The sequence below is a fragment of the Halichondria panicea genome, chromosome 3, assembly GCF_963675165.1.
Source record: "Halichondria panicea chromosome 3, odHalPani1.1, whole genome shotgun sequence".
In the NCBI taxonomy this organism is placed as follows: domain Eukaryota; kingdom Metazoa; phylum Porifera; class Demospongiae; order Suberitida; family Halichondriidae; genus Halichondria; species Halichondria panicea.
The window spans coordinates 2060086-2084338 of NC_087379.1; the positions used below are offsets into that span (position 1 = coordinate 2060086).

The 24253-nt window shown below is 40.7% G+C and overlaps 4 protein-coding genes across 7 annotated transcripts in view; 3 read left to right on the plus strand and 1 right to left on the minus strand.

Moving 5' to 3' along the window:
* LOC135334312 (probable serine/threonine-protein kinase DDB_G0271682) overlaps positions 1-8478 on the plus strand; it is a 27070-nt gene extending 18592 nt beyond the window's left edge. For 3 of the 4 annotated variants that reach the window (XM_064529450.1, XM_064529449.1, XM_064529448.1), the window contains exons 2-5: positions 1063-1172; positions 4703-6140; positions 6208-6529; positions 7214-8478. In XM_064529450.1, coding sequence (XP_064385520.1) covers positions 5889-6140; positions 6208-6529; positions 7214-8334 — 1695 coding nt within the window. In that variant the 5' untranslated portion in view covers positions 1063-1172; positions 4703-5888 and the 3' untranslated portion in view covers positions 8335-8478. Of the gene's footprint in view, positions 1-1062; positions 1173-1293; positions 6141-6207; positions 6530-7213 lie in introns of those variants that run through there. The other variant, XM_064529451.1, reaches the window with a different exon arrangement.
* A 2253-nt stretch (positions 8479-10731) lies between these two features.
* LOC135334311 (uncharacterized) lies at positions 10732-13113 on the minus strand. The gene has a single exon (XM_064529447.1). The coding sequence runs from the start codon at positions 13111-13113 to the stop codon at positions 11311-11313; it is 1803 nt and encodes a 600-aa protein (XP_064385517.1). The 3' UTR covers positions 10732-11310.
* A 1682-nt stretch (positions 13114-14795) lies between these two features.
* On the plus strand, positions 14796-15298 carry LOC135333108 (probable serine/threonine-protein kinase kinY). The gene is made up of 2 exons (XM_064528030.1): positions 14796-14910; positions 14952-15298. The coding sequence occupies exons 1-2, from the start codon at positions 14796-14798 to the stop codon at positions 15296-15298; spliced, it is 462 nt and encodes a 153-aa protein (XP_064384100.1).
* Positions 15299-15716: 418 nt separating this feature from the next.
* LOC135333109 (uncharacterized) lies at positions 15717-19875 on the plus strand. The gene is made up of 4 exons (XM_064528031.1): positions 15717-16249; positions 18385-18540; positions 18650-18880; positions 18954-19875. The coding sequence occupies exons 1-4, from the start codon at positions 15717-15719 to the stop codon at positions 19354-19356; spliced, it is 1323 nt and encodes a 440-aa protein (XP_064384101.1). The 3' UTR covers positions 19357-19875.
* Positions 19876-24253: the final 4378 nt, after the last annotated feature.

Genomic DNA, 24253 nt, shown 5'->3' on the forward strand with positions numbered 1-24253 from the left:
GCAGATGACCTCTCAGTCTCTATTTCTCTTACCTAGACAATTCCGCCATCTTTAATGACTCAGCAATTGCGTTGTGGCCAATTAATAATAGATAGGCGTGGCTAATAAACCGTTGCCTAAAATCAGTGCAGTGCTTTTCCAGAGCCTGAGGTGTTGCTTTTCTTCACACTGTTCAGCTCTAGCTCCCTTTCTCTGACAGGCATGCTACATGCACTGGCTAGATATCATGCTCTTAATGGCTGTCATTTAATTAATACTGATTCACAAATTCAACATATCAAGCAATATTACTCATTACTATAATTATTATAGCTAATTATTAGTCCAGAGATATTCGAGAAGATATCTGATTAGTCCTGTCTTCTCTTCTTGAACTTCTGTACTGCCTCTTGACTTTCCACTTATGCATGTCATGATACGTAAACTGTACTGAAAAAGAAAGGGAATCCGACTAGAAAAACATTTGCAATGTGAAAAATTGCTAGGATTGGCCAGGGGAACCACAAAAAAGCGTGGAAACAAGAAATCAGACGAGAGCATAACTCCAATCCGTTACAACGTCATGAACATGTACAATACATAGTATATTAAATAATAGACAGTGTTCCAGATCCATCTACCAGCTTCCATCCACCACATCATTTCCATGCAGGTCACCATGCAGTACGGTCCGTGCATGTTACTACGCATGGATGGACTGTGTGTATACCTGTGCTCAACACTGCATGTATTAGGAACATCAATTCATCACAAATCATCATGATTATGTGCCCGCACATTCCAAAATGGATAATAAATATATAGGGATTAGTCATCACTCCACCAGTAAAAATTGTGTGGCATATTGGCTGGGAAAACATGGGAAAACTACCAGTACATGTGATTGACGTTGTAACGGATTGGAGTTATGCTCTCGTCTGATTTCTTGTTTCCACGCTTTTTTGTGGTTCCCCTGGCCAATCCTAGCAATTTTTCACATTGCAAATGTTTTTCTAGTCGGATAAAACATATAATTGGACACCGTACCAAACTCATATACCTATTGTTCACCCTCCCCTATAGTGGTCAGGAGCGTACTGGTATGATGTTATCTTGTGGTAGAACTCCCTCGTTTGGAGCCCAGACCCCCATGGTGGGCAGTATGACCCGCTCTCAAACACCCATGCACGACGGTGAGTTGGGGGGGGGGGGGGTATGTAACATTTCTTAATTTGATTTTTTTACAAGGTAGACTCCTTTATTAATTTTAAGTTTAATTTAAGTTTTGTTTTTAGCCTACATTACTTGCGTAGATTCAACTAAATCAACTTTTTTCTACATGTATATATAATTATGCAAACACCTTTTCCCTCTTCTCTGATCAATTAACTCCATGCATGTAGCCATTAGTGAAATTCATATCCTTTTGCTATAATTATACCTTGAGTGTCTGTAACTATATATACATGAGGCTAGTAATTTTCCCCCTCTTCTCCACAACGTATATAAACACTCCAGCAAGGTGATGAGTCTGTCACTGTGTAAAACTGTGCGCGGTTGTTTAGCTCACTCAGTATTGTTTCTCTCTGCGGTACAATCAATAGCCACTGCTTCGAGCAAGTTTGACAATGCACATGCACACTCTATATAATTATCACTATGTGTTTGTGGATCTGGAGATGCATGCCTTCCATTGTCCCACGACCCCACAAACACTCCCACTTCTTAGTTGACTTGATATTTTTATCAACTGCTAAGTCTATCTACGTTACGTTTAATGTTGTCATACTTCACTGAAATTCAAAATATGCTGCTGGGAAATTTTTAATATCTCTGTATTACAACCTCACACATTCACACAAACGGGTCCAAACAGAGGTCACTTAGTGACACTCATCAACATTGACGAGAGGGGCGGGATTGTTAAACTGACCGGCTGGCGCGTGATGCTGACTCTGCAACTATAGCTGTCCTTGTGCATCACTGAACTTTAAACCTTGAACTCTTAAAGTTTACAACTGTACTTTGATCAGTTCTGAAAATCTATAATAATTCTACAGTTGAGGTAGCCATCACAAGACTGAGTCCTGGTTCACATTCTTCACACAAGCTCGATTGTAGGCACATGCACTTTCATCAGGGCTGCATAGACTTACGTTGACTGGTTTTTGCACACAATAGTCAAATGCACAGTATATACTAACAATATAACCTGTTTCATTGGCTACTATAGTCTACTGCTTCTGAGTAATTCATCTCATTGGCTACCAGCTGATACATTTCTCGGGCATTGTTAGCTCGCGATCGTCGAAGTCTCATGTCTGCAGCACTAGCTCGTAAGTTTCTTATGGTGTCCTCCATCTTCAGCCATGTATTGCTCTTCTTGAGTAGACAAATTTGTAAAAATGGTACCAGAGGGTTGTCACAAATAAGAAGCCATGCATCGACGTATTGGCTAGTACTGACTGATCTTTCTTTGTATCTTTGACATAGGAGGTGCAAAATGCAAGAATAGCAACATTGAATAGATAATATAGAGTTTCGAGGGAATCACAAATTAAACTTACTTTTGTACAAACGATTATTCAGTAGTTTCCAGACAATCAGTCCAAATGATAGAACTCCAGCTGATAGAATAGGGAGGTAAGCCATGGCAGTGACAAGATTATGAAAAATCAAGGCAAAAAGGAGTAGTTCCACCCAGTAGCGATGCTTGGGAGTGAATGGAGCATGGTATGTATCCATGAAACCAATGTAGTACGTGTTCTTGGTCCATATCAAAACCTTGGAACAGCGTGGAAACCATTGTCCAAAGAAGAGCAGTATACAGTGAAGAATCCACCGGCAATGAGGATGATGGCTGCAGCAACAAACCAAGGGGATCGCGAACGAAATATTGCACATTGCTATCGTACACCCAAACTATATATCACTTTTACCATCAGGATAATCCAAGACCCTGTGTTGTAGTGCAGCAATGACAAACCGTAAGAATTTAGGAGTAGGACAAGTGTGCCTAGGGCAGCAACTGGGTTCCTGTTGGAGAGGAGTTTTGCAAAATACTTCTAAAATGAATAAAAAACATTAGAAGAAACAAGTAAGCGGGAAAAACAAGTTGAAAGCACTTTTGCTTGAGAGTTCATTCCATTGTAAAAGCATGTCTCAATGCCTAAATCAACAGTCAACCATGATAAAAATAACTATTAACTTCGAAAAGTCTATGTTAGCGTAAAAATGAGGCCATGAATGTCCAGTTACTATAGTGATGTTGAGCACGAGAATTAAAGCAACTAGCAATATACCTGCCATCGCAAATGGTATTAGTAGAAGATTGAAAAGATTAGAGCATTCTTTACAATTTGACGTAGCCAACACAAGACTGAGTCCTGATTCACATTCTCCGCACAAGACACCACTTCGATTGTGGGCACACTGTTCATCAGGGTTGCTTAGATTTACTTTCTCTGGCTGCAGAATACAAGTCCCAACTTGTATTCTGCAGCCAGAGAAAGTAAATACTGGTTTTTGTACGCAATAGTCAAGTGTACAACTGCTAACAACATAAATTATATATCCTGTCTCATTGGTGGTATTTATGACATGTGTTAATACTTCTTTCTAGCGTCATACCGTTCCATTTTCCTCAAAACAATTTGTTATCTGATATCTTTATTGCTAGTCTGGATTACGGTCACATGCACTTGCACTCAATATCGGACTGAATTGGCTTGAGTCCACTAGTATGTGCAGAGTTCAAAAGAAATATTAATAAGTTGTTTTGAAATTCCCAAATTGATAATGTTAGTGTTTGATGTAGATCTAGCCTCGAATCCACGCCGGCTTAGATTGGGGCTACATCAACAATGACAACAGCAAGAAAAAGTAAGGCCTGGGAACGAGGCTAAAATTTATTGTATTGCAAAGGGGAGGAGCTAGTTCTAGGAAAGCGAGGAATAATTATGTCCAACGTCGACCTTTGAACCATACACATAAAATACGCGTTTTAGTGGTAAAAAACCGTAAATATTATTAATTTTTTCTTCAGAGCAGACTGAGCGCTAGCTAGCTAGGGCCTGGGGCCAGGGAGAGCAGACTGCATGCAGTCGCTGCTAGCCTCCTTGTGGTGAACCATGTATCCTCTACTATCTATGGCACAAGTAAGGTAGTCTATACATATTAAATAGCTAGCTCTAGCTGGTACACATAGATAGACGTAGACTACATGTGTTAGACTGGCGGCGATAGCCGCCCGAGCGCGTAGCGTGAGCGACTGGCAAACTGCCTATCAGTCACTTGTCTCAGCGGAAGTGTAATAGATCGTATGACACTACTAAACATGAATATCGTTATAGATAATGTGGTTAAATTTTGCTATGAGATTCAGCTACTATATGGAATGCACTGAATCCCCTGAAGTGTAAGTGCGGTTACAATTACGGGGCTAATATGACGTTGAGCAATCTGATAGGCTGCAATGCTCGTTGCAGCTGAGACGAGTGACTGATAGGCAGTTTGCCAGTCCCTCGCGCTATGCACGCGAGGGGCTGTCGCCGCCAGTCTCTATACATGTGTCTGATGTAGATATCTCAGTAGTACTCAGATCAGTAAAGACAGACCCTTCCCACCACCTCCACTCTTGTTTCTTCTTTTCCACTATATCCATTTACTCGATACGTTTCATACTATCTATCTCACTTTTTGTTTCACCATTTCCAATTCCCAGGCCGTACTGTGTGAGTGAAAGCAATCTTTGAGATCTGCAACATCTCAGTCTACTGAAACGGAGTCTGGTATCTTCACTTCTCATTTCTGGATTCTTTACCCATGTTCCAGTGCATCATTATGCCTCGAGGCGTAGCCGCACGAGGGATACGGTAAAGCTGACTGTGTGTGTGTCTTAGCTGTCTGTCTGTCTGTCTGTCTGTGTGTGTGTGTATTCCAGCTATAACTGCTCAACGGTTACAATGCGACGAAAACTAACAGCTTCTATAGGCTTCTAGCCACGTTCTCTTGGATTTTGATTCGTGGATTAGCAAACTAAAGCTTCTTTCTCGAGTTATGGCTAGTTTGACTCACATTGAAGGCTGTTGTTGGCTACAAGAGTTAGAAAGAGCTGCTAAAGAAGCTAGCTATTTTAGTAGCCATTATTGATTGAACTGCAGACACACCCCTATTCCTGGATGTAGATCTAATGCGCATGCGCGCTCAATACCACGTGTAAGAGAATCCATTTTGCGGAGAATCAGCTTTGTTGAGGTCCAGGTAAGCCACAAACCAACCTTTTCTGATAATTACTCAATTTATATTATTCGTTACTGTGTTTAATCAATTGCTAACACCTATTCTGTCAATTTGAAATCATAATTATTGCAAATTATTAACCTTTCTAATACTTGTGAGCGAAAGCAAAAACATGGCGAGAGGCATTAGCACAGCGCCAGCTTGAACACTAGTTTAATACTGTGTGGCTTGTGCGCGCTACAGTACACATTTTTTTATCTTCAAATTTTGATTGGAGTTCTACTGGAGCTATTGGCACAGATCTAGCATCGTCCTTGGGACCAAGACTATAGGACAAATCAGACTGCTCATATACAGTGAAATATACAGTGAAGAGACGAACACAGATGGCAGAATGTTCTTTCATAAACTTTAACTATAATTATGATTGTTTTTTGCGCAATAAAACAATTCAGTTACTCTTTAGTCTTACAACATGTTGGGAGGAGCACATTAATTTTAATACCCTGCAATGCAGCATAGATCTAAATGCATGCACTATATAGAGATTTTAAAGTTTCATGTGCTTGTGCATAATCCTCTGGAGCCGCCCCCACATCACAAACAAATTATTATAAGGTCAAAGTTCATGGACATATTCCTTTAGGCTACTAGTATAAATAGTAATCATGGCTAGCACTATCACTAGCAGTGATGCTTGCTTATTGCAAGAGCTAGATTGGGATAAGCAAGATGTTGCCTTCCATAACAACAAGGGGAAAAATGTTGAGCTGTCAGAGAAGGACACAATAGTCAGCAGAGTGAAGGGGGCTACTGCAGTCCGCGGCATTGTGTTTACAAGAGAGCCTCTGTCCATTGGGCAAATATTTCAAGTAGATATACTGCAGCAAGATTTTTGGGGAACTGAGTCTGCAAATTTGGTTAGCCAGCAGTATAGCTACTAATTTGTAATATAGATCTAATTTATCCTCTGTCAATGCAATACAGAGACTTGGGTTCACTGGAGAGGATCCTTCCAGCTCAATACTGCCCCTTAAACCCCAGTTGGTGTGGGATCACGGCCTCAAGCACTTGCTCACTGTTTGCAAATCTGTCCACTACAATGGAAAACATTGTGGTACTTTCAATTCTCTTAATTTTGCGAAGTCAATCGGTATATTACTCACAAATAAGGGAGATCTTCACATTTGCACTAACAAGAAGTGGAGCAGTGCCATTCATCTCGACAACTACCCCCTCAACATACCAATGTGGGGGGTGGTGGAAATGATTGGAGGTAGTAGAAAAATGAAGGCTGTCACTTGGACGGGTGAGTTCGTTTGAAGCTTGTATCACAGTATTTATTTTATTCATAATTATAATTATATATCTATATCTAATTATTTTTGCATGCATGCATAAATTATAGATCTAACATAATAGAGTAAAATGGCCTATTTATTTAACCACAGTAATGTGCTTTACAGCTCTGACATGCATTAATTACGATACGTTCGTGAAGCGTCCTTATAAGTTCATGAAGTCATAAAATTAAAATCACAAATATTGTAAGTATTTATCAACTTTTTGAGACTATACACAAACTGGTGGCGAAGCCCTGAGTGAATGTGGTGACGTTTTTTTAACTTGTGGTGAATCTAGTGTACTAGGCTACTATAGCTACTCTATCTTGGTATAGATATCGTATTAGTAGAATGTTTTGCAGGTGAAAACCTAAGTTGCGAATGAGCCAATCAGCATAAAAATTGACCTTTTGCGATCTAACTATTGCGTTCTGACAATGATCGTGTGTATTTACCAGTACTAATATTGTTGCGAATTGATCGACCCTCGCAAAGTTCGCGTATGTTTTAGTAATACAGTAGTGCAGACTCCCGGTGGTCTATTTTGTAAGCGGCTGTTACAAATAATTATTTGCCTCAAAAGTTCATGTGAGGTGCAAAGCACAGTGTCACAATTGTGTCTAACAAATGTCACTTTTTCATGCATACAGTTGGGAGCACATATCCGCCATATGCTGAGAAAAGAATGATGGACATGGGATTACTCAAAGGAAACGAAGAAGCAAGATTAGAGCCTCAAAACAAACAGGATATCGATAAACCGGCAATGGAGGCAAATGTTATTCAACAGCTGGAAGAATCTCTTAAACTTGAAATGCAAGATAAACTACAACTACTTCAAAGAAATATCACTAGACAATTACAACAACAAACGGCAGGCTTCAATCACCTCTTTCGAGAGATGAGAGAAGTCATCGCTTCTGGACACCATCATTGTCAATTGGATTGCCGTGGTAATCAACAGGAAGAGGAATTTTGGCAAGTATCTCCGGAAGAGGTGTCAATTAGAGAGAACGAGATAATTGGCCAAGGGGCTTGGGGCAACGTTACCAAGGGTTCCTTTAGAGGAACAACTGTAGCTGTCAAACGACCACATCGCGAAATCCTTCAGGGCATAACAGTGGAGACAATTCGTCGCGAGATTCGTACTATGGCTCAGATTCGCCACCCCAACCTTGTCCTCTTTGTTGCCGCCGTCCTCAACGAGCAAACAGGTCCCATGATTGTCACAGAGCTCCTAGATACCTCTTTACGTTCTGCCTACCAGGACGATCGTGTTGGTCCTAATAAGCGAAGGATCTTTGGAGACATCTCCTCAGCTCTGGTTTATCTCCACCGACAGAGAGAACCCGTCATCCACAGAGATGTGAGCTCTGCTAACGTCCTCCTTCTCTCTCTACCCAACGACAAATGGCTTGCCAAACTCTCTGACTTTGGATCAGCCAACCTAGCTCGAGATGCCACCACCCCCGGTCCAGGTGCCATCCTGTACACTGCCCCCGAGGCCTATCCTCGTCCACCTATGTCACCTCAACCACAACTACAACAGACGACAAAGATCGATGTGTACAGTTTTGGAGTGCTTACTTGTGAGGTGGTGAATGCCAGACTTCCAGAAGCTGCTATCTTTCAGAGTCTGCTGATGCACATGGAAGGTGTATGGCCAGAGCTCCACCCACTCATCACCTCCTGCGTCTCTCATTCCCCTCAGGACAGACCCTCCATGGACACTGTGCTACAGCACATCAAACAATTGAACTGGGAGCCTTAGCATTGGTACATGTTAATTTTTTTCTGATTATTGTTATTGTTTAAACTAGTGTATAGTTATATATTATTATGTGGTGTGAAAAATGACTCTGCAAACAAGGTGGGGGAGGAGCTGCTCATGCATGCAAGGGATCACAAGCCATGTGGACTATAGTACCATAACTAGATCTATGACTATTATAATACTAAAGCTATAGCTACAGAAGCCAGCCTTGATAGATCTAGCAGCCACGTCCTCAACACTGTCTGCTCCCTTTGCACCTACCGTGGTTTTACATCCCTGGCTAGATCTATGTCCCCTCCAGCACTGGAGTCAACTTCACTCTGAGCTACCCTCAAGGTTGCTTCTCTTCACTGTGGTCAGTGTTACTGTGTGTGTGGGGGGGGGAAGGGGATACTATAGTACAAGCTGTGCCCGTAAATCAGCAGTTAAAGTTAAAGTAGATCATTGTGTCCTTATTAAATCATTATTGTAGATCTAAATGCCAAACGTACCGTATATATAGAGCGAAATTTTCGAGGAACTTATATTTCGTGGAATGCATGGCTTCTAAAAAGAATTTCGTTGCACAATGTTTGTGAGATGACTGCTTACCGGAAACCACGCCTTTAATCTTTGCACGTTTATAGCAGAATTTTCGTGTAAGATTGCTAACCCGCGAAAACAGCCAAAAATTAAGCCCCTCGAAAATTTCGCGTTATACGTAGTAGACTATACATGCATATAGTTATTTTGCCATAATCAAAGGCCAAGGCCTTTAATTCCTGTTTCAGTAGCTATATCGATAATAATTATGGTCAATTTGAAGTACCTATAATTATAAGTCCCTATAATATAGGCTATACTGTTTCTTTACCCCCCCCCCCCCCACACACACACACACACACACACAGCCACAGCCACGGGGCAGACACTGCGTTGTGACGCATCAATTGAGCGTATTGAGATCACAACTCGTACGAGAGAGCTGTTGTTGGGGGAGGAGCCCGAGTGTTTCAGTGTGCAGGCTTTTGATGAGGAAGATACGTATGTTTAGAAGGGGTTAATTACAGTTAAGTAGTGGGTGTGTCGATATAGTCATCCATCACTAGGTTGGCTGGGAAATTTGTAATCCATTCTCTTAGCCTGGATGTAATTATAGTTTTGTACCTTAACATTATTCTCTGGTCCTTATAGCTAATTATATGTTATAGCTAGTTATAACATGGGCACAGGGATGTATATATATATATAGCATAACTGAAGCACAAGGGCTGAGCCACCAGTGCAATACTAATATGCCAGAATGCATCCCGAGTGCACGTGTTATAATTTGTTTATATCCCAAGGACATAGCAACATAACTGTCGCGTCTTAGTAACACAATAAATATAGAACAGAATAAATTGACAGAGACAACCCTTGACACAGCTCTATATGTGCTCTTCTCAGACGATAATATGCCAATATGATTATCTGCGGTGTATATAACATTGGCATGGACAAACGAATGGCTTGATGAGACCATGCAGTTCCAATGCACTATACTGCAAAACAGCCTCACCCCTATATATACGGTGTCAAACTAAGCCAAAGAAGCTCGTCTCTACACTGCTGCAAAAGCTCGAGCCCCCTCCCCCCACTGCAGCAAAAAGAGTTGCTTCTAAATGCTATAGTGCTATGATGAATCTAAGCCATGCATCACACGCGAGGACTATAGGAACACAGAATCTCAATTTTAAAACCGGCATGGTTGCAAAGAAGAAATTCCAGCAGTGCTGAAAAATTTACAGTGCCAATGGCTGCATGGACTTAATTCAATACTTGTGTTTCTCATTATGTTATTTCATTATAATATGTCAGTCTAATGCCAGAGGGGAATTATGTGGTTAGTGCATTATGACTGCATGTGCATGTGCACGGTTAATGCATTATTCTGCATATTGCACTTAGCAACAATGTAGCAATCGCCGTGAATGGGATATAGCTATATAAATAAGTTATAAGTCTCTTTCTCCCTTCAGACAATAATTTTTTAATTATAGCTACAGTTGGGTCACATCTTCGAGTGCATGGACACTCTTCCCTTGCGAGGAGACCACTCACCAACAAGCATCTCTCTGAGGCAATGCATACTTAACTTTATACCTTCCTCTTATTCCACTGATCCTGTCATCGGCAGTCTATAGAGTGAGAGGTGTGTGTGTGTGTGTGTGCTGCGTGTGTGCGAGAGGGTATAGTCTGCATGGTGTGTGTGTGGGTTGGGTGTAGCAGGTACACTACTCCACTGTCCAACAGTTTTGGAGCAGAGGAGATTCAAAAGGCCACCAATTGTTTTACAACTGTAAGCAGTGACAACTGCATGTTTTGAAACGCATCAACTGTGGGTAACGCTGACTAGCGTTAATTACTGGTGCATTGGGTCTAAAGGTCAGGACTAAGTATTTTCTAAGTAGAAAATACTTGTCAAGTATAAATCACAGTACTGTGATTTATACTTGACCTTTACCCTGTATAACCCCCTCTAGTTTCTTGAAGGTTTCATGGGTTTTTCATTACACCATGGAACTTCTAATTAATGTGTATTCTCAATCCCTCTCAATGACTTGCTTGCAATCATTTGCGAATGACGCTGTACAAGCCTTTTTGTTGTGTTTCTAACTATTGTGATTGCATGTTCATGCTCACTTCAACTTCCGTGCGCGTGTGGTTAATTGTGGCGGTAGGCGGAGGCGGGTGACCCTTCTCGGCCACCGTATTTCTTTGCCTTTCTCTCTTTTGCGACAATTCGCAATCGAAAGAGCCTCGCATTCAAAACCGATACAGCAGATAGTAGCACTTTTTACTAAAGAATCCAATAGTAATGAAATTAAGTAAAGTGCATGTGACAAGTTTATGGCAACATTAAGAGGATTCTCATTGCAATTTAATTATTGCTCTATGCAATCAGGCCGAGTTTTTACTCTTGCATACTATTGTGTGATAATGCTATTAAAGCTAGTTCGTAGGATTGTGAAGTCTGTATCTGTCTGGATTATCTACTCTGTCTGGTAGATCTTCCTCTAAGCCGTTGTCAGTGTTCATGTAGCCTTGTCTCCACGCTCTGATTCGACTGATGAGTGTGTTCATTGTTCTCATTCTTGACAGTATCCAGTAAACAGTAAGGCAAGTCATGTAGACGAGTGGGATGATTGCCACGACAACTCGGAGTGCTTTGCTTATTTTCAAGACAAGGATTGATTTTAAACTTGAGAAGTTGGTGGTTTCTCCAATAGTATAGAAAGCTGCCAAAAAGGCCCAAAAAGTGATATCAATTTTAGCGTACTTTGACAAATGTTTCTTGTATGGTTGAATAGCTGCTGTAAGTACAATGATGATTATAATTATGAGTACTATAAAGGAGCTATAGTTGCCATCTAGTATCATAGCATAAGTTAGAGTCAGTGAAACGCGACCTACCAAAGGCACCGCTGCAAACCAGCGATAATCTCGTGTTCCATCTGTTCCGTTCTTGTAGTAACCCTGAAAAGAGTCCATCAGTGCATGGATTATTCGACCCTTGATTTTGCAGCAGTTCAAAGCATTTTGGCAACACTTCAGTTGGTAGAAAAGAAGAAAACTCGTTGCTATGATCAGTAATCCAGAACAGGTTATTGCTGGGACAGCATATGGAATATGTTCATTCCCAAAGTACTCGATGGTAGCGTCATTGTACAGCACCCAAGTAATGTTGTCGTTTGTGATGCTATAAGCTCTTACTGGAATAAGTAGGTCAGCAGACACAAAGAAAAACTTGCTATATGAAAGCACAAAGAAAGTAGCATAAGCATCAATTACTGTAGTCTTACTCTCCCAGTTTCTACGCACAAGTGTGAATACATGACGGAATGGTCTCCACAAGATGACTACTAGTCTAAAGTTTCTAGCATGTAACTCGATCAAGATATACGAGACAACAGTCAACATTAGTGGGTAGATAGCCACTGCATAGTCCAGAGCTAAGACTGTGAGTGTGGACACATCAAGACAAATGTCTAGATCAAGAATTCTAAAAAAGTCTAAATTCCAAATTTCGTACATAAGTTCAATTATCTGAATAGGAACCTTCGACTCAGGGTGATTATGATTATACGTTACAACACCTCGACTGTAAGTAGGTATGGATATTATCTGGCTGAAAATAATGTAGCCATGGAGATGAGAAGAGTTTGCATTGATCTTGAAGAATAGGACCAGAAAGTAAAATACTGTAAGTGGACCGAATGCTACGAGAATGTACTTCCAGATATTTCTGTTCCTCTCAGGGCATTTCACACATCTCATGTCGTAAGAGTAAGCCAGTGGAGAGTGTCCAGGTAGACACCTCCCACACAGTCTTCCTGTTCTGTTCCACCTCTCCTCACACATGAATTGATTTAGTTGGGATAGATCTTTTGGCAATGGAAGGTAGTCACTTTTGTAACGATTCTTCTCACAGTTTTCAATGCAATTCCCTTGAATCAACTGATTGGTCACATTGTCAAATGTCACACAGTGGCAACGAAGAACAGACAGCTGCAGTGTATCTTTGTCACATCTGAGTGCATAATGATTCATCAACTCATCTTTGCAAATGCACTTCGTTTTGTTGCATTCGGTCCATGGCAGACAATCGATGTCTGCTTTACAACTGTGTGGTTGAGTGCTACCTTGTGTCCATTCATCTTTTTGACATTGCATAGAACTAGCAGACAACAGTATAATATATAGGATTGCTAGCACATTCATAACTTGGCTTTGGAACTTCTTCTTTGAGCTCATGATCACAAAATATAATTTGCTGTTTAATCATTCTTCAATTTATTCTAGCAGTTTCGTAATTATTGTGAGTACACTGTATAGATGCTTTAATTAGCTGTGTAAGCAACACTATGTTTCTTCTCCAAATGGTGCATATATTATGCTATTATGTTTAGAGTTGTGAATTCAACATTGGGGTACTTACCATTCCTATAAACATGTTGTTTATAGTCAAATACACAATTAAATTAAAGTACAGATTTTAATCACACCAATGCATAATTATGCATGTGCGCTCATTATTCTTAGAAACGTTGAGTCGCGGTATAAGATATAAGGTATGAAAGAGAATATCTTTTCAAAACAGCCAGCACATCTCTGTTGACAATCAGGTTCCCTGCAGTGTAAGATGATATACAAAGCAATAACAACAATGAAAATCTGCTTCTCTATACTCCTAACTATACATGTTGATTTCTCAATTCCACTGGTGCAGATAATGTACAACAACAGTATAATAGTGCCATACAAGTTGCCATTAATTTTAGCATAGTACACACATAGTTTAAGTAGTACTAAATAATTATTTCGAGGAAACTTTCGCGGAATGACCATTAGAAACGTTTTTGCGGATTTAATATTCGCTGAATAGTAGCCTTTTTGCAGCATGCATACATTGCGATATTAATTGGGGGTATAAATGTTTGCGGTAGATGCTTGATCAGCGAAAACCATGAACATTTATACCCTCGAAAAATATACCCGCTATACAGTATATACGTAATGTGCTATAAGCTTAGCAGACTATAATTATGGTTCCTTATACACATGTACCATATAATTTTACCCAAGATCACAATGGCAGTATACAGGCCTTCCACTGACATTTACCACTATACGTAAGAGAGTGGTGTGTGTGCGTACAAGGAGCATAATGAGCTAGATGATTCAATTGCTATCAAGCTGCTTGTGTGGATATGTGAGGGGGCAGTAGGAAGATAAGGTTTGAGTGGATATTAGTTAATGTACAGTGCAAAGGGATTTATGGCTGCATGTATACATCAATTCAATTCATTCAGCAATATTATACATAATTATAACTATACAGCACAAACCTATATAGACCAGGTAAGCTACGTTTACTTTTCAATGAGAGGGAAGTGTTGCAGGATGGTGTTCACGTCAATTCTGTTGAGTATCATGAGTTTGCAGTGAGTGGCTGCTCTCACAGTCGCAGTGCGGGGGACACCACCAAATAGGAAACCATGCAAGCTGTGGGGGGGAGGCAATTACAAAAACAGATTGTTGAGGCAGTGGATTTATATATGTACCACTTGTAGAACCGGTATTGATAGCAATTAATCATGACTAAACAATTACATGTACCTCTCCGATGTATTTAGCTGCCTATACCGAGGATAGTAGTGACCACCACCTGACTTAAATCTTCAGCAAGAATCTGAATTCCCGGAAAATATGGTACAATAGTGCATGAGTAAAAACAATAGCAAGTGGGTAGGCTACAGGTGTGCATGTGATAAACATGGCGAAGTCATTATGCAGCTTAACAATGCCAATGGTATCAAACAAACACGTGATTCGTATCAGGGTGACCATACAAGGAATCTTAGAGCTTAAAGGTAGATCTCATAACAATTTGCAGTTTTCTAAGTAAGAGTATGAGCTAAATCCTTACGCTTGAAATGGTCGAGGAAAGACATCCAAGGCCAGAGGAGCAATTGTTTAGTTTTAGAAATGTGCAGCTATTCAAGAATGAAATCCTTGGTACTGGTTCTATGGAACTGTGTATAAAGCCAAGTGTGACCAGCTATTCTGTGCTGCCAAAATCCTGTATCCAGCGTTACTCAAAAGGCATGATGATCCTGATCCTGGCTTTGAGCATAGACAACCTTTCCAGAGATTTGAATTAGAATGTCGATTTCTTAAAAGCATTAACCATCCCAATATTGTGCAGTACTTGGGGACCTATTGCGATCCCGACACAAATGCACCAGTTCTTCTCATGGAGCTCATGGACGAGAGTCTGACACACTTCCTGGAGTCATCACCTGGAGACATTCCCTACCACATCCAAGTCAACCTCTCCTATGACATAGCTCAAGCACTTGCCTTTCTCCACTCCAATGAGATCGTCCATCGCGACCTCTCCAGCAACAATGTCCTACTATTAGTCAGGCCGTGCTAAAGTTGCCGATTTTGGAATGTCTAAAATAATAGCCACTGGTAGAGTGCACTTCGCAATGATGACAACATGCCCTGGTACACCAGCCTTCATGCCTCCTGAATCTTTAGATGAGCTACCAGTGTACACTGACAAAATAGACATCTTCTCCTTTGGTGTACTGGTCATTCAAATCTTGACACAACAGTTCCCCAATCCAACAAATCGATTTGAAGTGATACCTGACATAGTCAATCCTAACAACCCTTCCCTCAATGTAAGAGCTCAAGTGTCTGAAGTGCAACGAAGACGCGCTCACATCAACTAGCTGGACTCCACCCACCCTTTCTTACCGACAGCTTTAAACTGTCTCAACGATGAAGAAGCTGATAGGCCAACATCACAGGGGCTTTGCTCAGCGATTAGTTTGTTAAAAATCAAAATGACATACCATGAGAGTTGTCAACAAGATAGAGGTCAGGTGATCTGTGTGAAAGATGAAATAATCTGTGTCAAAACTGAACAGGTCCAAATTAAAGATGAAGATTTAGTCTCCAAGATTCACCAATTTCCAGAGAACCAAAGATATCAATTGGAAGCAAAAGACGCTGAGATTGAAAGATTAACGCATGAACTACATGAAACTACCAGACAAATTCATGAAAGAACAAGACAGTTAAAAGAGACAAACCAACAAATACAAGATACTGAACAAATCATCGCTCAACTTAATAAGATTGCTAGGAAAGAAACAGAAACGGAACAGAACGATACCGATGTCAAGCAACAATCACACCCTGAACGAATTCTAGGAGCCGGCACTGCCGAAACACAGGAAATAACAGTATCAATTGAAGGTTCAACAACAACACCATATGCCACAGTTTATGACCAAATTGCTATAGTAGACGACAAAGCATATTTCAAAGCTCACGACAATGTTATATTAGAATACAGTACAACAAGTGCGAAGTGGTCAGCAATCAAGGGCCCACTTTCTAATGGCTTCTCAATAGTTAGTGTCGACAATATCCTAACAACTGTAGGAGGAGATGGATTGCTTTCTTATTCAAATAAACTCTACTGCTACCAGAACAAAAAATGGGTCGAAAAATTTCCTCCAATGAAGTGTAAACGTCGCTTTCCAGCAGTAGTTTATGCACAGATAAATCTGGTTGTAATTGGAGGAAGCAACACCAATAAGTTTCAGGATCAATATTTCAGTCAAGGTGCAGTAGAAGTTTTGAACACCAAAACTTCACAATGGTCTGTAGTGAAGCAAATTCCACGGGGAGATCTATACACGCTTATTTCAGCCACTGTACATGACAATCATATCTACGTACTAACAGTTGAGGAGTTTATCTTTGAAGCAGGCATAACCAGCACTTTAGGACTGGTTCCAAAATCATGCAGATCAAGTTTATTTTCTTGCTCAATAGCTAATCTGAAAAATCCAAAGTGGCAAAAATGTTCTTCCGTACCACGATTACATACATGCATTACTTCGATTAACGGACTCCTGTTGGCTATCGGTGGCTACAAACAAATCGTTTATCCAAATCAGTACCTTGTCTCAACAGACCCTGTAAGTAACGACATTTTCGAGTACAATCAATTGAAAGACGAATGGAATATTATTGGACAGATGTCAGTGCCAAGATCATACTGTTCAGCTGCTGCTCTTACACAAAATAAACTTATAATTGTAGGCCGTGCTCATTTATTTAACAGTTTTGAGGCCAGATCTACAGCGGACTTTGTAAACATTGACGTATAATTGCGTAATAATGTTCCAGTGTGGCACGCACACGCATGCTGCATGCACACTCCGCCTAAGCACTAATTAGTGTGGTATGTATGCAAATAATTTTTTTTATGTTCAATTATCGTATATATAATTATACCAGGTAAATTTAGCTAATGAAACAATTGAGCTATTAATTTATAGTGGTGATTTTTAATTTGAAGATTATGCTGCATGACATCAATCAATAATGATCATGTGCGATATACTGGGACATAAATTAAAAAAATGAGGGATTGGAAACGGATAATTACATCCACGTAGTTAAGTTCCTCGAGATCTTTCACATTGAACTGTAGAGCTTCTCTATACTTCTGTGATTCTCTCAGAGCTTTCTCCAGAGATCACAATGTCGTCGACATAGACTCCTATTAGGAATGTTTCTCCTTCAGATGCAGTGTAAATACATGGATCATTAGCAGATTGGACAAAGCCCATACTCTTGAGATGAGAGTCGAGAACATAGTTCCAACATCTGGGGCTTTGTTTCAAACTGTACAGGCTGTGCTTCAGCTTACAAACTAAATGTTCCTTTCCTTCACAACAAAACCTTTTGGCTGCTTCATGTATATACTTTCTCTTCAAGATAACCATTGAGGAGCGCTGCAGTGACATCTAATTGATGTATAACTTGAGACCTTTCTGAACAGAAATAGCAACCAGGCTACGAACAGATTCAAATCGAATGACCGAACTAAATGTTTCGTCGCAATCCAAACCTAGTCTCATGAATCAGCCGCCGTTCCTTTGGAACACCGTCTGAGCACTCTTGTCATGAAGTCAATTCAAAATGGAATGTTGATTGCTCACAAAACCAATGGAATGTAATTAAATTCGTGATCTTACGCCCACACATATTTGCTAATTGTTAATATAAATGTACAAATCTTCAAGCGAAGGCATCTCTCTCTATTTGTGTTTTGCTTGTGGTGCTAAATCTTACCCAAGGACCCCTGCTTGGCTTGCTTATGCTTCGCAGCAGCTTCTATGTACGAAGTGTTTACCATGCGTAAATGCATGCGTAATGATTATCCAAATGCGTTGAGCAAAGTGCAGTTCTTTGCTACCTCCAAGTTCATCACCTGACTGGACTTCTGCAATCTGATTGGTCAAGACGGAATTCCGTCTTGGCACATAAAACGATGACGAGAGTGCTCAAACGGTGTTCCAAAGGAATGGCGGCTGATTCATGAGACTAATCCAAACCATGTCTTTGTGAAAAGCCTTGTGCAATGGCACACTTGCATAACGTTAAATTAGAGAAGCCGTATTTACGGTCCGGGGGTTAGAGTGTTATAATTAGGGCTGCACGCTATAATGAAAGCGTACTGGAATCTGACATTCCTGGAGCGTCACTCTGCGGTAGGGACCCAAGCCAGCCTAAGATTCCAGAGTTGAAGAGGTGGCTAGTTTGTCGTGGAGGATCTGTAAGGGGGAATAAAGCAGACTTGGTTGCAAGGTATATCATAATAGTTATATGCAAGCTAAAATTAATAGTGAAATAGGTCTAGAAGACTAAGTTAGATATAGCCTAGCCAGCTTCCTATTATCTTCTATGTTTTTTACAGAGTGAGAGACTACATAAAGAATGGTTGGGCTAATCAGCTGATCAATCCTGATGGTACCACTCAAGCGTGTAGTATTCCCACCGCTTCACAGCAGATGGTTTCAAATGATCAGCCGTTGGAGTGGAATTGTATTAAGACTTTGTACAAAGACCCATCTGGTGTCCTCAATTTCACTAATGCTCAGATTGTGACCTATTTGTGGCTCTACTGTTTCGGACGGTCTTCAAGCAAGTGATTTTAAAGGCATGAATCAGAACGCATCCAATCTGTTTCAGTGTGGACATGTATAACGTATTCAAATAGGTACAGCTACCAATATTTGGGTAAGGGCAGACTACCTACCCGAGATGAAAAAGGATCGCATATATAAACTCTTGTTATGCCTCAATTGTCATACTTTTGACGTTCTAAGTGCACAGTGTGGATGCCCTGCTGGCAAAGGACTGGCTGCCAACTGCAAACATATAGGTGCATTGTGCTATGCACTCGAGAGTTTCTGTAAGCATGGACAATTTCCAGATTTCCTCACTTGCACACAGAAATTGCAAGAGTGGAACAAACCCAGAAAGAAGAAAGTGGACCCTGTACCTGTTTTGGATATAAAGGAACACAATTACAAACTTAAAGGTTCATGGGGTCACGTACCCCAACTCAGTATGACCCCAGGCCTCCAAATTTTCGGTTTAAAGACGCTACCGAGCAACTAAGAACTGATCTACTCTCGTTGCCGCACTCATATGCTCTGACCACTCTATTGGTTCCTTGTACCCAAAAAATTATGCGTGATCATTGTTACGCCGCCAGTGAAATGACAGCACCATGTAAGGATATCTTGTATTCTGAACTTGTTTGCCCTTACACCGAAGAAGAAATGAAGACAGTGTGCCCACTTATACAAAAAGCAGTATGAATGTATCCATGCTTGAAAGGCTCAGAATAGAAGAAGCTACTAGATCGCAAAATTCCTCTTCTGTCTGGTGTGTTGAACGCTCTCAGCGTATCACTGGGTCCAAATGTGCCTGTATTATTAAACAGGTAAAGAAAACCTCATCTCTTCTTCGAAGTGTGCTGTACCCTAAACCGTTAATGGACCCCTTACCTGCCCCTATCAAGTGGGGACGGGAAAATGAGAATCGTGCTCGGCTAATGTATGAAAAGCATATGAACGCTACTGGACACCTTGGTCTGACAGTAAGACCATGTGGATTCATCATTCATCCCTGTAAGTGTTGGCTAGGAGCCTCACCTGACGGTGTCGTTGTTGATCCCACTGCTGATATAAATTCCATGGCTGGATTACTGGAAATCAAATGCCCTTATTCTTGGCGGGACACTAAATTTAATGAAGCTTGTAAAGATCTCAATTTTTATTGTTCACTGGATAGTGCTACAGTCTAAAGCGAGATCATAGTTACTATCATCAAGTACAGTTGCAATTGTATGTCAGTTCAGATTTGTACAACTGGTGGGATTTTTGTGTTTTTAACAACCATGGAGTGATGGTTGAAAGGCTTACTCTTGATGTGGAATGGGTTCAGAAATACATTCCGCATAACATTATTTTGATGAATTTGTGCTCCCTGAGATTGTGTATCCTAAGAATAAGCCCCCTTACATTCTGTAACTTTTCATTATTGTATTCATGTTAATGTTTCATTCACAAAGTTTATGTCATCAACAATAATTATGTGCACAGTGGAGGCCAAAAATTAGTCAATGCAGCACAAACAAAAAACATTTGGTCCGTTAAATCAGTTAGAGTATTGGGAAGAGTACGCGCAATCCGTCTTGTCTCAACCATTTCACATTCTGTCAACTGAGGCTTTTCCCTTTAGAAAGGGGGGAATGTTCAGTTTAACACCTAGTGGGGTTAGATCATCTTGAATATCAAATCCACGGTCAGCCATCACTGAATCTCCACTCTCGAGAAGTTCCAGGAAACCACTTTCTCTCGTCAATGCCCTGTATCGGAGATACTACCGGGAAAAAGTTTCGATATAAAAATAATTGCACCTGATGGGGATATTCCAATTAAACCTTTGAATGTGTTGTTGTTTTTATAACTAGAGAATGTCATCTGCTGCACAACCGGCAAAGATGGCTTTTCCACATAAATTTCTGTAGCGTCTATTATGACCCTTGTAAACACATTTGGCATATAAGTGTTGATGACTTCTTGAGGTGGCCATATTGGAATGTCCTTTACTTTTAAATATATCCAAGTAGTAAATATTCTAGAGACAGTGGAAGTAGACACACCAAATCTATCTGCAAGATCTTGTTCTAGGAGCCCAAGTCTTAGCCTCATAAGAACCATGAAGAATTCTTCAATTGGCAAAAGGCTTCTAGTTTGACGACCACGGGCCTTGGTGGAAGAAATTGGGGTTCCGCTACTTTCTTTCTTCTGACTATTGGAACTCCAATATATTACATGCATCATTGACTGATGGGGCCCAGATAATGGTAGCACATGATAAAGCCATCGTATGTAGGGAATCCTGTATAGAATGCTACTTTGCGATCATCGTGAGCTGTACTTTGTATTGAAATCGGAGAAACTTGTTTAGTAAGAACTTCAACAGTATGCTCAAGCTCCTCCACACGATGCAACAAATCTTCAATATCAGTTCCTATTATGTCAGTACAAACTACCTTATCACAAACAGTTCCTGATATGTGCTCGCTCTCAGGCATACGCCGATCGGTCAATGGAGATTTTTCTCTTCTCTTCTGTGATGGTTTTCTGATAGTACTTTGAGAGGCTTGTGTAGGCAGTACAAGAAGTTTCAGAGTTGGATACTCGCCACTCATTAGCAGTCGCTTGCCTCCGGGGAAATGTTCACTACAAACTCGAGAATTATCAGTTAAGGTAAGTTCTTACGACCAATCTTGTGGATCCAAGTCTTCAAGAGTGGCTTGTTTTGTAGAGGCAGCCGATGGAAAGAAAGGTGACTATCACGTACCGATTTATTGCTACAGCCTGGCACTACACAAAAGTGCACCATGTCCGATGTATATAGCTAAAAGCGCGCTAGCAGCTATAGCTAGCTCTGCACAATAATTATTACACTCTAATCCCCGGACCGTAAATACGGCTTTTCTAATTTAACGTTATGCAAGCGTGCCATTAAGCGAGCTTTGAATATTTTCACCAGCACCAGTTTTTCGTTTAAATACTCATATTTGTTTCCAACGAGTTTGCGGTCTTTGGGTAGCTTGACAAGATCCCAGACATTATTGGAATAGATTGAATCCATCTCCTTCTGCATTGCCACTTCCCACTGCGCCTTTTCAGAACTTCTAAGAGCTCTTCCACTTGAGGATTCAGACAACATCACGACTGTGAATCACTTTTGAGGCGTCACATCGTACAGACGGTGGCCATTCCTCTGTGCAGCATAACAAAGGAAAATACATTTCTTTGCTTTGGAATAGAGCTTCTTCCGTTGATCCTTGGGCACATGCAAATACACAACACACCTAAATGCTTTAAGATGCTTCACATAGGGTTTCTTACCATCCCAGGCGGCTTCAAAGGATGTTTTGTTACTTCTGTTGAGCAGATAGGATTCTGTAGACAAAGCTTCAGCCCATAATTGATGTGGTATATATAGCTGCTGATCGACACTAATAGAGCTCAGATGATAAAATGTCCTGGGACACCAGCCTTTATATACCTCCCGAAGATTTAGACGATTCACTAGTGCACACCCAAAAATTAACAAACTGATAGTCCATACCTTCTTAAGTCGAAGGTATTTGAAACCAACTGATCATTTTAGAACGGAAATGCTATCCTTAAAATCCTTAAATATGCCACAAGTAAATCATAGTCAAAATAAATCATCCACTCTTAAACTTAATGGCATCCTGAAAACTTTGCCATGTTTACTTCTACATTTACAAGAACTACTGTAGAGAGATTTTGTCTTCAATGAAAACTTATATATAGCCTTGGTCCCAGGCCGATTTTTCTTTAATAGAATGAAGTTGGTGACCTATAGCGTTATTTAGAGACAACGCGACTGGGAACGAGGCTAATGAAAACCATGCAGGCATTATAGTCTAGGAGTGATACAAAATTGTTAGGTGGTTTTGGGCGGAAATATAATAAGGCTGCAGCATCATAAATATCGATAAGTCTCAATGGTGGATTATACAGCACATGAAAGAAAATCCGATACTCTATTCGCTATAATTTATAGTATCAGGAAGATTGATACTACTAAGATCAGGAGTGCATGAATCATGCACTTCTATTTAATATTGTACCTTGACCTATATGTGCCTAACTTGCAGCTGGCTGAACTATTTACAAGGCTGTAGAGAAAGCTTGTACGCCTAGGTACGTACATGAGCCTGCATCCGTATAATTATGTAGTTGACCTCAAGTCCAACATAAATATTGGAAAATGGCAGAAAGTCATGTGCCCATCAAGGAGATGACGGATGTGCTGCGTGTTTTCAAGGACACCAATGCACTCAAGAAGGGCTCGTGGGTGAGGATCAAACGCTCCATCTACAAGGACGACATTGCTCAAGTGCATGAGTCTAGTTACAGTGTGGGTGTGGGTGTGGGTGTGGGGGTGAGTGTGTGTATCCGCTTTGTTCCAGGCACGTTTGGGAAAGTGCTGCCCCCCACCTTGTGTACACAACACCCCCGCTCTTTGGTCCTGGTGTACCAGTATTTCCTCGAGGGCCAGCCTCCCCTTCACTCCAGGCAATTTTCTAGGTCCTTGCGGCCCATTGGCTGGGCCTGGCTTTCCTCTGAATCCAGGCGGTCCTGTTATTCCATCTCTCCTATCTCTTCCTGAGCTGCTCCCTGGTTGACCATCACTTCCTGCAGATCCAGGCTGACCGTCACGACCATCTCTGCCTGGAACCCCTCGTTTCCCTTTAGGTCCCATATAGCCCTGGTGGTCCTGGAAGCTCACCTTTGGCACAAAATGTGTAGCATTCAAGTTTTGTGTTATATAGTATTGTGGTCAAATTACGAGTCTGGTTCAATTACCTGGTGCCACTAGTACTTGTACAGCAGCTATAATCACAACAAACACATGCACGCTCCACTTCATGTTCACAATCAAGCTCTGTCTTCTTGCAATGAAAGAAATATATGCACACAGAGTAATAATTCTTCCTATAAATATAATTATGCATGTATAATAACCACGGTATAAGTAATAGTTTGAAGCCTGGAGGTGTGCATGATCTCATCACAATCAATGTAGTGCATGACTATGGTTGCATGTGCATGCCTCAAATTAATACACGTTATGTATACAGTCGTCAGATTTAGGAGCAACATGTAAATGAACTCACCGGCTATAATTATAGATGACACTTAGCGTTTTTTGTCCTTTTAATCAGAGCTGATAGTTCTGTTGACTCTTTTTCACCAATATAATTATATGCGTACTAAACACGCCATCTCCTTTTTATAACAATGTATGCAAATCTGCATGTATTGCTGACCTGTGTACAATGTATATCCCTATATGGATGTGTATAATTATAGGGATCAGTCATCACCCCACCAGTAAAAATTGTTTGGATTGGCCGGGAAAACATAGAAAACTACCAGTACATGTGAATGACATTGTA

What these genes read in the sequence shown, in the direction of transcription:
- LOC135333109 (XM_064528031.1), top strand. Translation starts at nt 15,717, where the DNA reads ATGACATACCATGAGAGTTGTCAACAAGATAGAGGTCAGGTGATCTGT. An exon ending in AGTACAACAAGTGCGAAGTG is followed by an intron (nt 16,250 to 18,384) that starts GTCAGCAATCAA and finishes TGTTATAATTAG; the next exon opens with GGCTGCACGCTATAATGAAA. An exon ending in TTCGGACGGTCTTCAAGCAA is followed by an intron (nt 18,881 to 18,953) that starts GTGATTTTAAAG and finishes TATTCAAATAGG; the next exon opens with TACAGCTACCAATATTTGGG.
- LOC135334311 (XM_064529447.1), bottom strand. Translation starts at nt 13,113, where the DNA reads ATGAGCTCAAAGAAGAAGTTCCAAAGCCAAGTTATGAATGTGCTAGCA.
- LOC135333108 (XM_064528030.1), top strand. Translation starts at nt 14,796, where the DNA reads ATGGTCGAGGAAAGACATCCAAGGCCAGAGGAGCAATTGTTTAGTTTT. An exon ending in GGAACTGTGTATAAAGCCAA is followed by an intron (nt 14,911 to 14,951) that starts GTGTGACCAGCT and finishes TCCTGTATCCAG; the next exon opens with CGTTACTCAAAAGGCATGAT.